Source organism: Protobothrops mucrosquamatus, unplaced genomic scaffold (assembly GCF_001527695.2).
Source record: "Protobothrops mucrosquamatus isolate PMUCROS unplaced genomic scaffold, P.Mucros_1.0 scaffold668, whole genome shotgun sequence".
NCBI classification, from domain to species: Eukaryota; Metazoa; Chordata; class Lepidosauria; order Squamata; family Viperidae; genus Protobothrops; species Protobothrops mucrosquamatus.
The window spans coordinates 307,635-321,309 of record NW_015386956.1 but is presented as its reverse complement, the minus strand read 5'-3'; the positions used below and the strand labels follow the sequence as shown (position 1 = coordinate 321,309).

General features: G+C 41.9%; 1 protein-coding gene and 1 long non-coding RNA gene across 2 annotated transcripts in view; both read left to right on the top strand.

The window, feature by feature from the left end:
* ADAMTS15 (ADAM metallopeptidase with thrombospondin type 1 motif 15) overlaps positions 1–3,376 on the top strand; it is a 35,979-nt gene extending 32,603 nt beyond the window's left edge. The window contains exons 6-8 of the mRNA XM_015818037.1: positions 207–388; positions 1,584–1,759; positions 2,297–3,376. Of these exons, the coding sequence (XP_015673523.1) occupies positions 207–388; positions 1,584–1,759; positions 2,297–3,080 (1,142 nt within the window). The 3' untranslated portion in view covers positions 3,081–3,376. The remainder of the gene's footprint in view (positions 1–206; positions 389–1,583; positions 1,760–2,296) is intronic.
* Positions 3,377–7,488: 4,112 nt separating this feature from the next.
* Positions 7,489–9,005, top strand: LOC114922697. The gene is made up of 2 exons (XR_003810463.1): positions 7,489–7,959; positions 8,459–9,005. It is a non-coding gene; the product is annotated as an uncharacterized LOC114922697 (long non-coding RNA).
* Positions 9,006–13,675: the final 4,670 nt, after the last annotated feature.

Below are 13,675 nucleotides of genomic sequence, written 5' to 3'. Positions count from 1 at the left end.
CTCTCCTCTGGGGAGGATGCTGGTCAGCAGGGTGCCACGGGAGGAGACGGGGCTGGGGTGATGGCGTGCATTGCCCACAGAGAGGGCTCTGAGTGCCGCCTCTGGCACGCGTGCCATAGGTTCGCCACCACTGCACTAGATGTTCCCTCTATTTGTGATGGTAGGGATCAGCTCCTAAAATCATTTCTGAAACTGATTTTTCATAGTTCCAGGAAAGAGTTTTCGGGAAGAACAATGTGAGGCTTTCAATGGCTACAACCATAGCACGAACCGACTCACCGCCATTGTCTCCTGGGTCCCCAAATATTCTGGGGTGTCACCCCGGGATAAATGCAAGCTCATCTGTCGAGCCAATGGAACTGGCTACTTTTATGTCTTAGCCCCAAAGGTAAGTTGGTTTTTTTAAAATTCTTTTGTTGTTGTTGTTGTTGCTAAAGTTGGATGGCAGCACAGGACAAAGGCGATATGGCTGAAAAAAAGAAGGACTTGCACTGGATATTTTAAAATGAAAGGAATGTATTTAGGATGTTCAATTTAGAGAAAAAAGAGAAATTGTAAAGGGATGTTTGTTGAAGGGTGATTAATTAAAGGTATTTAGATTTTCTTGGAAACATATAAGTCCCATAATTATCTAAACAAAATGTTGACAGATGCCTGCAAACATACTCAGTGCTAATACAACACTTCTGTCCACAATTATTTGTGTAATGTTTGCAATCCCATGTTGCTTGCTTCTATGCACAAAGACCCTTGGTTTCTAATGGGAGCCATGGAGGACACTGTGACAAAAAAGTAGTCCTTGACTTACGACCATAAATGAGCCTGGAATTACAGTCATAAGTTGTTGCAGTTGTGACCAGACCTGATTTTTCCCCCCACATTTTTTTCAGTGTTTGTTAAGCAAACACTATGGCTGTTAAGTGAACACCATAGTTGTTAAGCAGCTCAATTTTCCAAAGTGGGTATATTTTGCTAGAAACTGGAAGTAAGCACTGGAAACTGGCAAAAAAGTTGCAAATTGCAACTTTCATGTGTCTGTAGGACATGGCAAATGGCTGTAAAGGTGATCCGTTTTCCAAGTGCCCATAATGTGATCATTTGACTCAGGGTGTTTGTGGCCATGAAAATAGGTTATAAGTAGCTTTTTTGGGGGGGAGAGGGATTCATCATAACTTTGAATGGTCATTAAGTCACTGGTTGTAAGTCAAGGACTACCTTGTTGCAGAACAGCTAGTATGCTACTCAGAATCATTTTGGTGGTTTTGAATCTTCATACCTGTTCGTATCCAGATAGTGCCCAGGATCTCAGTAATATTTTTTTTAAAAATCAAGATTCATGAACAGGTATTTGTCATACATAGCACTGTGGAACATTCAACCACACGACAGAAGTCCTAATGAAAAGTGGTGCAACCAGCTTCTATGAACAGAGCAAAGGATAACATTTTCTTTGCTAGGACCACGGGCAGGGATGGCAGATGATTACTTGTTTCCAAATCAAATGGATACAGGTCAACATTCCAGCCATCTCTAGATTTTACTAAAGCAGCACTGGGTGCTATTCTTATCCTTCTGATTTCCAGGTGGTGGATGGTACACCATGTTCTCCAGACTCTAGCTCGCTATGCGTCCAGGGAAAATGTATCAAAGCTGGGTGCGATGGGAAACTTGGTTCCAAAACGAAATTCGACAAGTGTGGCGTGTGTGGAGGAGACAACAAAAGCTGCAAGAAAGTTTCAGGCTTGTTCACCAAACCTATGTGAGTGAATTTGGGTAGAGTCACCCAAAGGCCAGCTTAAAAACTGAATGGATTTAGGTAGACCAATGACTTGATTCAGCACAAGGCAATATTTTGCTAGATCCATATCAGATGATTAACTGAATGACTGAATCAATCCTCTTCTTGGTCTTTCCAATATACTGAATCATAAATTAATGGGCTACGTTCATGCCATCCCTTTCTGAGAGAACAAATAGGACATTTGGGGAAAATGAGCACATTGTGTTTAGGGCAGAAACCTACTCTGTTAACAGTCTAAAAAAATCCCCAATACTGTCCACAGTGCTGGAACTTACAGGAGCTGTAGCTCAAAATCCATTCTGCATGTTTAATTCTATTAAATCAGCTGAAATTTGTGGTCCCGTATAGGGACACTGCATGAATTCACCTGCTCTGCATCGTTGTCTTACCTTTGCAACCCTTGTTTCTAGCCAACCCAAGTCAGGCATCTCTTAGGTGACTTTGCTAACTCATATTAATGTTTTGCCTTTCTTCTACCTTTTGTCTTTCTTCCAGGCATGGCTACAACTTTGTGGTGCTCCTCCCAGCTGGTGCTTCCAGCATTGACATCCGTCAGAGAGGCTACAAGGGTCTGATTAGTGATGACAATTACTTGGCCCTGAAGAATGGGCATGGCAAATATCTTCTGAATGGACATTTCATTGTCTCCCCGGTGGAAAAGGACTTAATAGTCAAGGGCAGCGTGATTCGCTATAGTGGAACAGGTACAGCAGTGGAAAGCCTCCAAGCCTTTATGCCCATCCAGGAACCCCTGACAGTGGAAGTGCTATCAGTTGGGAAGATGACACCACCTCGAGTACGCTACTCCTTCTACTTGCCCAAAGAAAGCAAAGAGGACAAGTCTTCCTACCACCGTAAAGATGGGAAGCGTCCTCCAGTCCTCAACAACAGTATTCTCAGCCTGTCCAACCGCCTGGAGCTGGGTCAGCTGGATTACAAACGCCCCGCTTACAAATGGGCCACCACCAACTGGGAAGACTGTTCAGTCACTTGTGGCAACGGTCTGCAGAAACGCATGGTGCTGTGTCGTGACGCCCTTGGCCAGTTGGCCTCCTCTTGTGACGCCACTCAGAGGCCTATTGATATCAGGATATGTGGAGATCCTTGCCCAACATGGGAGGCATCACCGTGGTCCTCGTGCTCCAAAACTTGTGGCAGGGGGTTTAAAAGGCGCATACTGAGATGCACAGGACGAGGTGGCATACTGCTGCCCCGTGAACGCTGCAACCTCAGGAAGAAACCACAGGAGTTAGACTTTTGCACCCTGAGACCTTGCTGACCCGGCTGTCTCCACAATTGACCAAAGCCAAATGTGCTACTTTCTGAACAAGTGGCTGAAAGTGTAAACATAGCCTCTGGGGGGAGGGAATGGGATCCAACTGAATCAAAGGGGGTCTGGTCCATAGTGCATTTTGACCAAGAACATTCTAAGAGAAGAGAAGAATACCAATAAGAAGGGGGCTTGATAGAGGTTTTGACCATCCAGTCACTTAGTAGTAAAGCAGAAGTAAACAACTACCTCGAAGTTGCCCAAACCTCCTAGAAGTTATCACAATTCAGCCATGCATTCTGAGGCCCTGAAGGAGGAGGCAAGGCCAGAACTGAAAGGCAGCACTATCTTGAAATGGACCAAAGACAAGAAAGATGATTCCTTAGAGCCCTGGCTCTAAATCCCTTCAAAAATAAAAATAAAACTTAAAAGGGACTCTTAGGACTACCCACCTCCTTCAACTCCTAGAGTTATAGTGGACCATAAGGAAGCACCATTGAACCTGGAACAAAAGTATTTGTAAGACGTACCCCCAAGAAAATGACATCCTAGCTCTGATGGAATTGCAGGTCTCTAGATACACTTGGGGTTTTGTGCAGGACTAATAACCAGCCACTGATTGGTAGCTATCAATTAACATTTATGAGCAATATACATTTAACGGTGCTGGACCAAATTGCCTCTGAAGTGTTGGCTTTGCCCACTTCTCATGATTCATTCCAAGAGATCTACTACGTTGGCTAAGGTGGAGCTGCATCTTATTTTCCTGTTCCTTAGTGAACAGGAATTCATCTTTCTTCCTTTTCTTCTTGCTTTTGTTATTTAAGCCCACATGTCTCTTCCAATGTCACTGTTTTGTGTCTCCAATCCATAATAAGTTTGCAAGATACCTGTGAACACCTGAACTTTTGTTCATCTGCAGTGTTTTGGATTTAGGCCAGGCTAGCTTTATTCTGTGCATGAAAAAGTGAAAAGCTGTTGAGCGTCATGCTCCCAGGATGATTTTTCTGGACTATTTGAACATGAAGAGAAAGTGAGGGAGAAAATATAGTTGTAAGTAATGCTCAACTAATCAAGGAGAGAACTAACCTAAAACTAAGGAGAAATTTCCTGACAGAACAATTAATCGGTGGAATGACTGGCCTCCAGAAGTTGTGGATGATCCAATACTGGAGGTTTTTAAGAAAAGATTGGACAACCATTTGTCTGAAATGGTATAGGGCTTCCTGCATGAGCAGGGGGTTAGACTAGAAGACCTCCAAGGTCCCTTTCAACTCTGTTATTCTGTTAGATTGAACAACAATCTTATCTGTAATACAGAGGCATCCTCTGCTGTCCTGCACTGAAAACTTATTATGGTGATATTGCACCTTAATGTTTTCTATATAAATTCTATAAATTAAAATTGAATTATTGAAATAGCTGTTGTTTTACTACCTGAAAGATGGGGGTATGTAAAAAAATATAGTCCCCATCTCATGAAATGCAGAATATTCCTGCATATTATAGATACCCTAAAGAGTAGTATTTGGTCCGTATCTTCCCATAAGATAGACCAGGTGGGAATGCAGTCCTAAAGTTCATCCTAGGGCAAAGCAGGATAGGACAAATGATATGTGAAGGCAGATGCTATCCAGAGTCAAGGTTCTTGATTTTGTAATATTAGGGTTTGTTGGTTTGGGATGCAGTCTCTACATCTTTCTTTGGGGATGCTGGACAATAAATATTCTTAGGCAGCTGCTGGAATTTCTTTTGGCAATTATTGTAAAAGCCTTTGGCAGTCTAAGAACAAATTAACAGGCAAACAACATGCCATTCTTGCTGTCTGCAGGTGAAGCAGCTGTTGACAATGCTCTGGAAGACAGTCCAATTTCCATAATATTGTGTGAAAGAGAACAGAAGTGTCTATGTTTTTGTGTCAGTGATCGTTCTTTTACAGGTGCTGTTCATGCCTTCCAAGAGGGTTTAAATTCTGGGGTAAAATGCACAGGAGATTTGAGCTGCAGATGCCCTATGAAACCTGCAGGAGAAACTCACCATAATGGAGTATCAGATAGTATTAACAAGTCCTAGGAGGGTAGAACTTTGGCTTTAGGGAGTTTTCATTTCACCAGTTAATCAAAGCAGATCCTTCATCTCTTAATGTTTGGGTCCTGGATTTATTTCAACTGAAGCCTGATTCTTGATGGCTACCACCCATCACTGCTTGTTTTTCCACTTCCTTTGGCTGCAGAAGTTGGGTCTGATATCTGTTGATTCTATAATAGTAATGAGCATCCCTTGCCCCCAAAATGTACACTTTGAAGTCTGGAGTAGAAATAAAAGCAAAAACCTTCTTTGGGCTCAAATGTGTATCTTGGTGAGAGACAAGTTATCCTAGAGCAGCGATGGCAAAGCTTTTAGAGATCGAGTGCCCCAAAACTGCCCCTGCCCCCACCCTGCCTGGACCCCGCCCCACCCGCAGGGCCACCCACTGCCTCCATGGCCCACCACAGATCATCCAGGTAGCCCAGCAGTGCCATGGCAGCCATGCCCTCTGCCCATGCCCTGCAGCATCAACTGCGTGGGCAGAGTCTTGTCCCCGCTGCTTGGCTGCCATGTCCATGGTTGCATTGCTCCACATGGGCCACGCTTGGGGGCAACTCTCTTCTGGGGGGGCTGCTGGTGAGGAGGGGGCCAAGAGGGGAGGTGGGGCTGGGGCAACAGCACGTGTGCCCACAGAGAGGGTTCTGAGTGCTGCCTCTGGTACGCATGCCGTAGGCTCGCCACCACTGTTCTAGAGTTTCTAGGTCTTTAAATTCACTCCTCCTCCTCCAGATGTTTCATGCCTTCTCCAAAAATAAGCATGGGCTTCTTTTCAGCTGCATGTAGCAAAGAGAGGAATTAGGGTTTTTGAAATGGTGCTTCAGATATGAGTTACTTTGTTCTATTTTTGAATAGGATTTCTATTTACAAAAAAATAGGACCATTCCTCTCTCTCTCTCTCTCCTCCAAGAATGTTTACAAGTTTTTTAAGAGTTTTTTTTTTATATTCACAAAACCATTAGCAAAGATAACTGGGGCTTATGTTCTACAAGGCCATATCCAAGCCTGTTGAAATGGCTCCATAGAAACCAATAGATTTTTTTTTACAGAGCAGAATTAAACCTCTTATGGGTGGGCTTTTCCTGACCTTGAAATGGTAGGAAGAAGAATTATGAAGATTCATTGGTCAACAAGGTAGTGTGTAGAATGGTAAATTTCTGGACTGGACATAATTGTTTTTGTTGTCCTTCTTCTTTAGTGGTACTGTAATTCCAAGGTGCTTGACTGCTGTTATTTCTAGACCTTTGTATAGAATTTAGGTAATAAAGTTCTGAAGGATTCTAAAATCAATCTGTTGAGTCCAAAACCAGAAGTTTCTCATGCTTCCTACACACACTTTTATGTGAAAATGTTCATATTGAAAATAACCCTGTTACATTTAAGAAGTTTATCAATTTAATTATCATTTTCAGAGTGAATTCAGCTACTTTTTTAAAAAAGTTAACTATCTGATTTTACTCCAAAAAAGGGCTGTGGCATGTACTTGAGCAAGATTGTTATTGGTGCAGACTTGAGTTCATTGCTCTTGTTTTTTTCCGCCAGTTTCTTTTGACAGCTAACCCGGAATAATAAAAAAATAATATATGTGTTTTGGTATGGATATGTCCTTGAGAATGTTAATAATTCCAGTGTGTCTCTAGAGATGAGAAATTCTCAGAAAATAGTATCTTTTGGAAATGTCGCTAAATAGGAAAGTTAGCTTGTGTAATAGGTTGGCTTTAGAACCCGTTTTGGAGCTTTTTTGATTTAGATGTCACTTGTCAAGTTTGCAGCTGGTCTTGGTCACCATTACTTGGTTTTTCATTGGCTCATGGGGAATAATCAATCATGGTCTGTCTCTATGTGTCATGCTGGTTATGACACATTTCCACGTTCAAAGGAAGCATGAGTCACTGAATATTTATGGGAACATGAGGCTGTTCAACCAGTTGGGTGGTGGACTTGTTCCAGCATGGCTGTTCTGAGGCTCAGATGCTAAAGAACAACGTCAATGATGCTAAGGCCAAACTAATCTTCCAGAGAGATGCAGTGGCTCCTGCCAGCTCATAAAAATTCATACTTATTGTCAGGTCAGTTTCTGGTTCTGATTACACCACAAGCTTTTGTCCATTTTAATTTTTATTATCCTGCCAAAGCTTTCTCTAAACAATTCCGGAGTCGGTAGGGTAAAGAGACATTATGAAACCCATCACTCCCATTATTTAGAGAAAGGGAATGACTAAATCCATTTAATTCTATGGTGTACAATATCTACGTCTCTAAGGAAAGCAAATGACAGACAGTGGAAGGCGACCGTCTTCCTCCTATAAATATGGTGTGCGTATCTGTGTTTGTGTGTATGTGAACTCTTTTAAGAATCCTAGGAATTGTAGTTTGGCAAAGATAACGGGAAATGTCAGTAAGAAGTTACAGTTCTCGATACAAACAGCTACATTTCCTTGGGGAGAAAAAACAGCTGTTCAACTAATTTAGGTTTCTTCTGTCCATCAACTCAACTGTTTTGTCTTTCCTTGTCCCAAAAGCTTTGCAGATGTGTGCATATCTGGGGGGGAGGTTCAAATGGTTAATGATTTCTGCACACACATACCCTGCTTAGTATACACCTGAATTATGATGTAATTATTGTTTGCAGAGTGATCTCGTTTCTTTCTTTAAATTGATAAATGTGTCAATGTCAAAAATGTGCCCTTGTTACTCATCTAGCAAAAATGTAGGTATCTATTTTCCTGGGTTAAGATGAGTTGTTGTTACATTCCATTGTCTATGGTAATTCTCAGTCATCCAGGTCATGGTTGTCCCAAAGGTGCTTTTTTTAAAAGGCAACTGGACTTTGTTTTTTCCTTGAAGACGTTTTGCTTCTCATCCAGTGATGGGATTCAAATACCTGAACATCCGGTTGTCTGCGTGGATGCAGGCCTGGGCCTCTGAGGCCTAGAATGGACTTCCAGAAGTGACATCCATGCACTTTCTGTGGGCTGTTCTAGGCCTGGGAGGCCTCCACCAGGCCGCTGAGACCTAGAACAGACTTCCAGAAGTGACATCCACACACTTCCGGTGGGCCGTTTTAGTCCTGGGAGACCTCCTCCAGGCCTCCAAAGCCTAGAATGGACTTCCAGAAGCAGCATGGGTTCAGCCAGTTCTCCAAACTCAACAAAATTTAGCTACCAGTTCTACTGAACCAGTGCAAACTGGCTGAATCCCACCACTGTTCTCATCCAAGAAGCTTCTTCAATTCTGACTTGAACTGAAGAAGCTGCTTGGATGAGCAGTAAAACGTCCTGAAGGAAAAAAACAAAGTCCAGTTGCCTTTTGAAAAAAGAACCTTTGGGACATTCCATTCCATTGAATTCTGAAATTTGGAATCTGGGATTGAAGAGTCTTAGACCTGCCAAAAGAGTTTCAGAATATCTTAAATATAAACATAGGAGAGAATATCCTATAATACATCTGTAATGCAAATACAGATTAAACACTCAAGTGGAATGTTGATTCCCTGAGAACGAATGTGATTGGATGTTTTTAAATATTTCTCCTACCCCCTTATTCATGGATTGGCCTATCGTGTTTCTCTGAGGCTTGCCTTAAACTTTTCACTTCCACAACAGTTGAGTCTTGTAAACTATACAGCACTAAAGTCCTTTTTTTTTTTTGGGTTCTGGTGATATTGGGGAGAGAAGGGCTTTTAATTGTATGTGGGTTTTTAAATAGTTCTTTTGCCAAATATACAGCAAAAGGATGGAAATGCCTATGGTACTGGGTGCTTGGTGTATACCATGTATACTATATCTCAGTTTTCTGCTATTTGTGTGTCAGTGGCAAACCTGAAATAAAAATGGTTAAATATTTAAAGAGTTTTGTCTTTTGTGATATGATTTGGGTCCTGATTTCAACAATCCTATCAGCATTATGTTGTAATATGACCTTATTATTTAATTTATGAAAGTTATTTTCAGTCTACTGGAGGAAGGATGGAACCAGAAGGAATTGGGTAATCCATTTTTTTTAACTAATACATTTTATTAAAAGGCATAAAGTTGCAACTCGACTCCAGGAAATTGTGAGTTCTAGTCCTGCTTTAGGCACAAAACCAGCTGGGTGATCTTGGGCCAGTCACTTCCTCTCTGTCTCAGGAAGAAGGTAATGTCAAACTACTTCTGAAAAACCTTGCCCAAAAAAACCATCAGGAAATAGTCCAGCCAGTTGCCAGAAGTCAAAATTGACTTGAAAGGCCCCTCTTGATCACCAGATCTGGTGGATCTACCTTGCTCTGTGAGCCCAAAGTGTAGACTGCCATGTGATGTCTCACAAGCCCTTCCATTCATTCATTGGACTGCCAATGGTCCAATGAGAATGCTACAAAAATATTTCCTTCTTTTGATGATAAATATTTAATTTTTATGATCATCTTTAAAAATGTTGGAAGGATGTCATGGACATATAATGGCTAGAATCCTTCCTTCCTTCCTTCCTTCCTTCCTTCCTTCCTTCCTTCCTTCCTTCCTTCCTTCCTTCCTTCCTTCCTCCCTCCCTCCCTCCCTCCCTCCCTCCCTCCTTCCCTTTTTATTTTAGAATAGAATAGAGCTGGAAGAGACCTTGGAGGTCTTCTCATCCAGCCCCCTGCTCAAGCAGGAGAACCTATACCATCTCAGACAAGTGACTGTCTAGTCATTTTCTAAGAATGCTTACAAAATCTGGGGTCCAGAAGCAGTCTTGAGAATAAAGATAATTTCACAGATTTGTGCTTCCTATTTCTTTTTAAAAAAATACAAATACATAAAGGTTTCCATGTCCAGTTGTGGGAGCCAGTGTTGTCCAAAGACATTCTCTATGGTCATGTGGCCATCATAACTACATGCCAAAGATACACAAGAATGCTATTCCCACCAAATTGGTACCTATTAATCTACTCGCATTTGCATGCTTTCAAACTACTGGATGAGCATATAAATATACATATACACATACATGCATACACAATATAAACACACACACACACACACACACACACACACACATGAAATAGTTGATTCAAGAGCTTAATGGCATTGAGAAAAGGTCTGAGAGCACACAGATAGCTGGCAACGCTTTGGGATGAACTCATTAATTAAAAGTCTTTCCAGGCGGATCTTGCAGGAAAATGACACCATTAAATATCAGTACAGAAGAACAGCAACCACAGCAGAATCCAACTCCTCCACCTGCTGCGTTGTATTGGAGGCATTGCAAAGTGAATCAATCCAGATTCCTTCCATTTTTCCCCAGGATGCCTTGTGTGACTTCATCCGTTCATTGGAAGTCCTTATCAGGGCCCACCTCGAATCTAAATGTGTAGCCTACTCTTGTGGCTTTTTCTTTTTCTTTTGTTCAATTGTCTCAAATGTGTCTCTAGTGAGAGGGCTGTTGAAAGAAAAATAAAAGTTGTGCCAGGACATATCGTTCTCCTGACTGATTAAAAAAAAAAAGAAAGAAAAAAGAGGTTATCATTCTGATTTTTTTTCCCTGCCAACTTTGTCAGCCTCTAAATTTGGCCAGAAAATCCACATTCATGTAAAGGTGGTATTGCCGAAGTGATGCGAACTGGCTGAATCCCACCACTGATAACAGCCCTCTCTACCAAACTCCCCAAGGCCAGACCCAAAAAGCAATGGAGGGATTTGAATTCTACCAAAAATAACCCGTTCCTCTTGATGCCCCATTTTATTGTGACAACTGATTTGATGAAAAACACATGGCCCAAACTTTGCGCCAAGTGTTACAAAGAAGGATGCAATGTCATAGCAAAAGGATGTATGGTGCAGACGTAAACGGTTCCAGCCTGAAACCTGGCATTGTCTATTAAAAGATGACAAGGCTGAGAAGAATTCTGGAGACGAATATTCATCTGGTCAGACGTTTGTGGAGTAGTAGACAACTTGAATCTTAACGTAATGTAAGTAAAATTATCAGTTCTGGGCTGCAAATCTCAGATCAGTCACTAGAGGGCAACAGAGTCAAGTTGTTGGGGCCTCTTTGCTGCCATCTAGTAGTCACCTAGAGTTTTGCAGTGGACCAAGAAGATTGTGATAACTTCTGAGTATATAGATAACAGCAAAGGCTTTGATCTGTCCTTGAAACAATTTTGGAAAGCCATGACATATTCCCCACAAATACAGATGATGTTACATAGTTGGGTAGTGAAACATCTGCAAGAAAACAACCAAGCTCAGAGAGCACTAAGGACCCCATAAATGCTGTCAAACTCAAAACTGATAGCATCTGTGTCATCGCTCTGAACAATGGTACCATTTGGTCTATCAGGCTGACCAAACTTTGAGGTTTTTGCAGCCTACAGAGTCCTCTGATTCAGTGCTATATACATTTTTATTTTTTCATCTTTAGATGGCCCATCCTGCTCTTCTTCTCCTTCGAGGAATAAAAGATGCGGGCTTTGCTTGGGCTTTGCAGCACACCCAATTCCTTGTGGGCCAAAGCAAAAACAGAATAATTACCAATGTCACCCGTTAATAAGGAGAGGCTCTCAAAAGAATGGAGAGACGTACAGGCAGAGGGGGCTGGGTAGAAGACCGCATGGAAGGCAAGGGAATCCAGTGGATGGGGAAAAGGAAGGGGAACAATGGGAGGTGGAATACCACACATGTGGGTGGTCTCAGAGTTGCTGAGTATGAGAGGGGTATAGCGAAAGGAAGAGTGATTTTTCTGGGATGACTGTTTTGTAAGAACAGCTGACTGGCTGTTTTGCAGTTGGTTAAAAAGAAAGTAGTTAGGCTTAAGGGTAAAATGCTCTGATTGTCTCCTTTATGAGTACGTGTACAATAACTCTAAGTTCCAAAACATGTTTTTACTATTGGTTAAACCCTTGCTAATTTCCTTAAGCATCGGCACTGGGCAGACACAAGATGGTCTGGCATTCATTGTGGGTTACTTGGAAAATAATGAAAGCTGGGCATTTTTTCCTCCATCCCCACCCTAATTCCGTCCTGCATTTTTCCCATGCCTGTTTGTTAATTGGTGTTTTCTGATGTTCTGGTATTGCCTGTTGATTTCTTCCTGGGCTTACAGGTACTGTTAGATGGGCAAGGGGAGCCCATGTAAAGGAGACCCCTACTGCCTACTTTGACTGGGATGGGTTAATTATGGCCCTACCTGGACCTGGAAGCCCTCCCAATTGTAATTCATGGTGTTATATCCTCCCATTTGGACCACCACAACACATTCTATAGAAAAATCTCCTAGAAACTTCATTTCATCCAGAATGTGCAAGTAATGGCTGGCATGAAGAACCGTGATGGCGCAGTGGTTAGAACACAATATTGGAGGCTAACTCACTGCTCACTGCCAGGAGTTCGATCCTGACCAGCTCAAGGTTGACTCAGCCTTCTATCCTTCCGAAGTTGGTAAAATGAGGACTCAGATTATTGGGGGGCAAGATGCTGACTCTGTAAACCGCTCAGAGAAGGCAATAAAGCACTGTAAAGTGATATATAAATCTTATTGCTGTAATAAATGGTCATAAGTCAAGGACTACCTATAATATTTTTTTAAAAAAGGTGATTCTGTTTTATTTCTTTTTATCCTAATATTTTCTTTAACGCATTGATCAACGTCGTAAATTCCCAACCGTTTCCAATTGTGGCGGGGATAAGTCTAATAAATAAATAGACACACTGGAGCAAATCTATGTGTAGTCGTATCAAAGCCCAACCGCCTGCGCTGCCTCCCTGCACCATGTTTTTCTTTCCTGCCTTAAGAAAAGCTCAAGAGAAATCTTTTGTCTGGATGCAACACCAAGGCAGATGAAGGAAAGCTCTGTGGATCGGAGATTAGACGCCTGCACACTTTTTGGTCTTAGATCTTTTCCTGGGCATTACACACACAGATTTTTGCATCCTCCCCCCCATTTTTTCCTCTCATGCATTCCTCCAGGGGTGTTCATCTGCAATGAGAAAAATGTGGCATTGGAATTCATTCCTACTAAGGATAATATATAGGCCCAGAAGCCCGGAGTGAAAAATTTAACTGTCAGTTGGCTTAAAATCAAAAGAGAATCAAAACTTGTGGGTTTTTTTTTAAAGCTCCTGATCATACACAACCCTCCTTCCTAATTGTTCCATCTCCTTTTTTCTTGTCCTCTTTTTATCCCTGCTTTCATTTCTCTGGCCTCTATTTCCTTGTAGCCTTCTCAGGCAAAGGCTATATCTGTTCCAGTTTCTGAGGTTATTCGGTCCAAGAATGCATTGTTCAAAACGGAGATTTACCAGGAATAGCACTGAAGACGTTTCGTAAACAGATGTGACTCAGTTGTGTGCAGTTTTGGAAACTAGAACGCTTTCAGTCTTCCTGTGAAACAAGGAGATAATGACTTGGCTTGTAAGAAAGACCATTTTTGGCAGCTATTGTTAAGCAGGTTAAATTGACCCCAAACAGCCATTTCCTGTGATTTCAACCTCTTTCGTGCCACCCTGATGTTTAACTGCTATAATTATGCATGTGTTTTAATCAGTTATTGCTTCTCGGTTGTG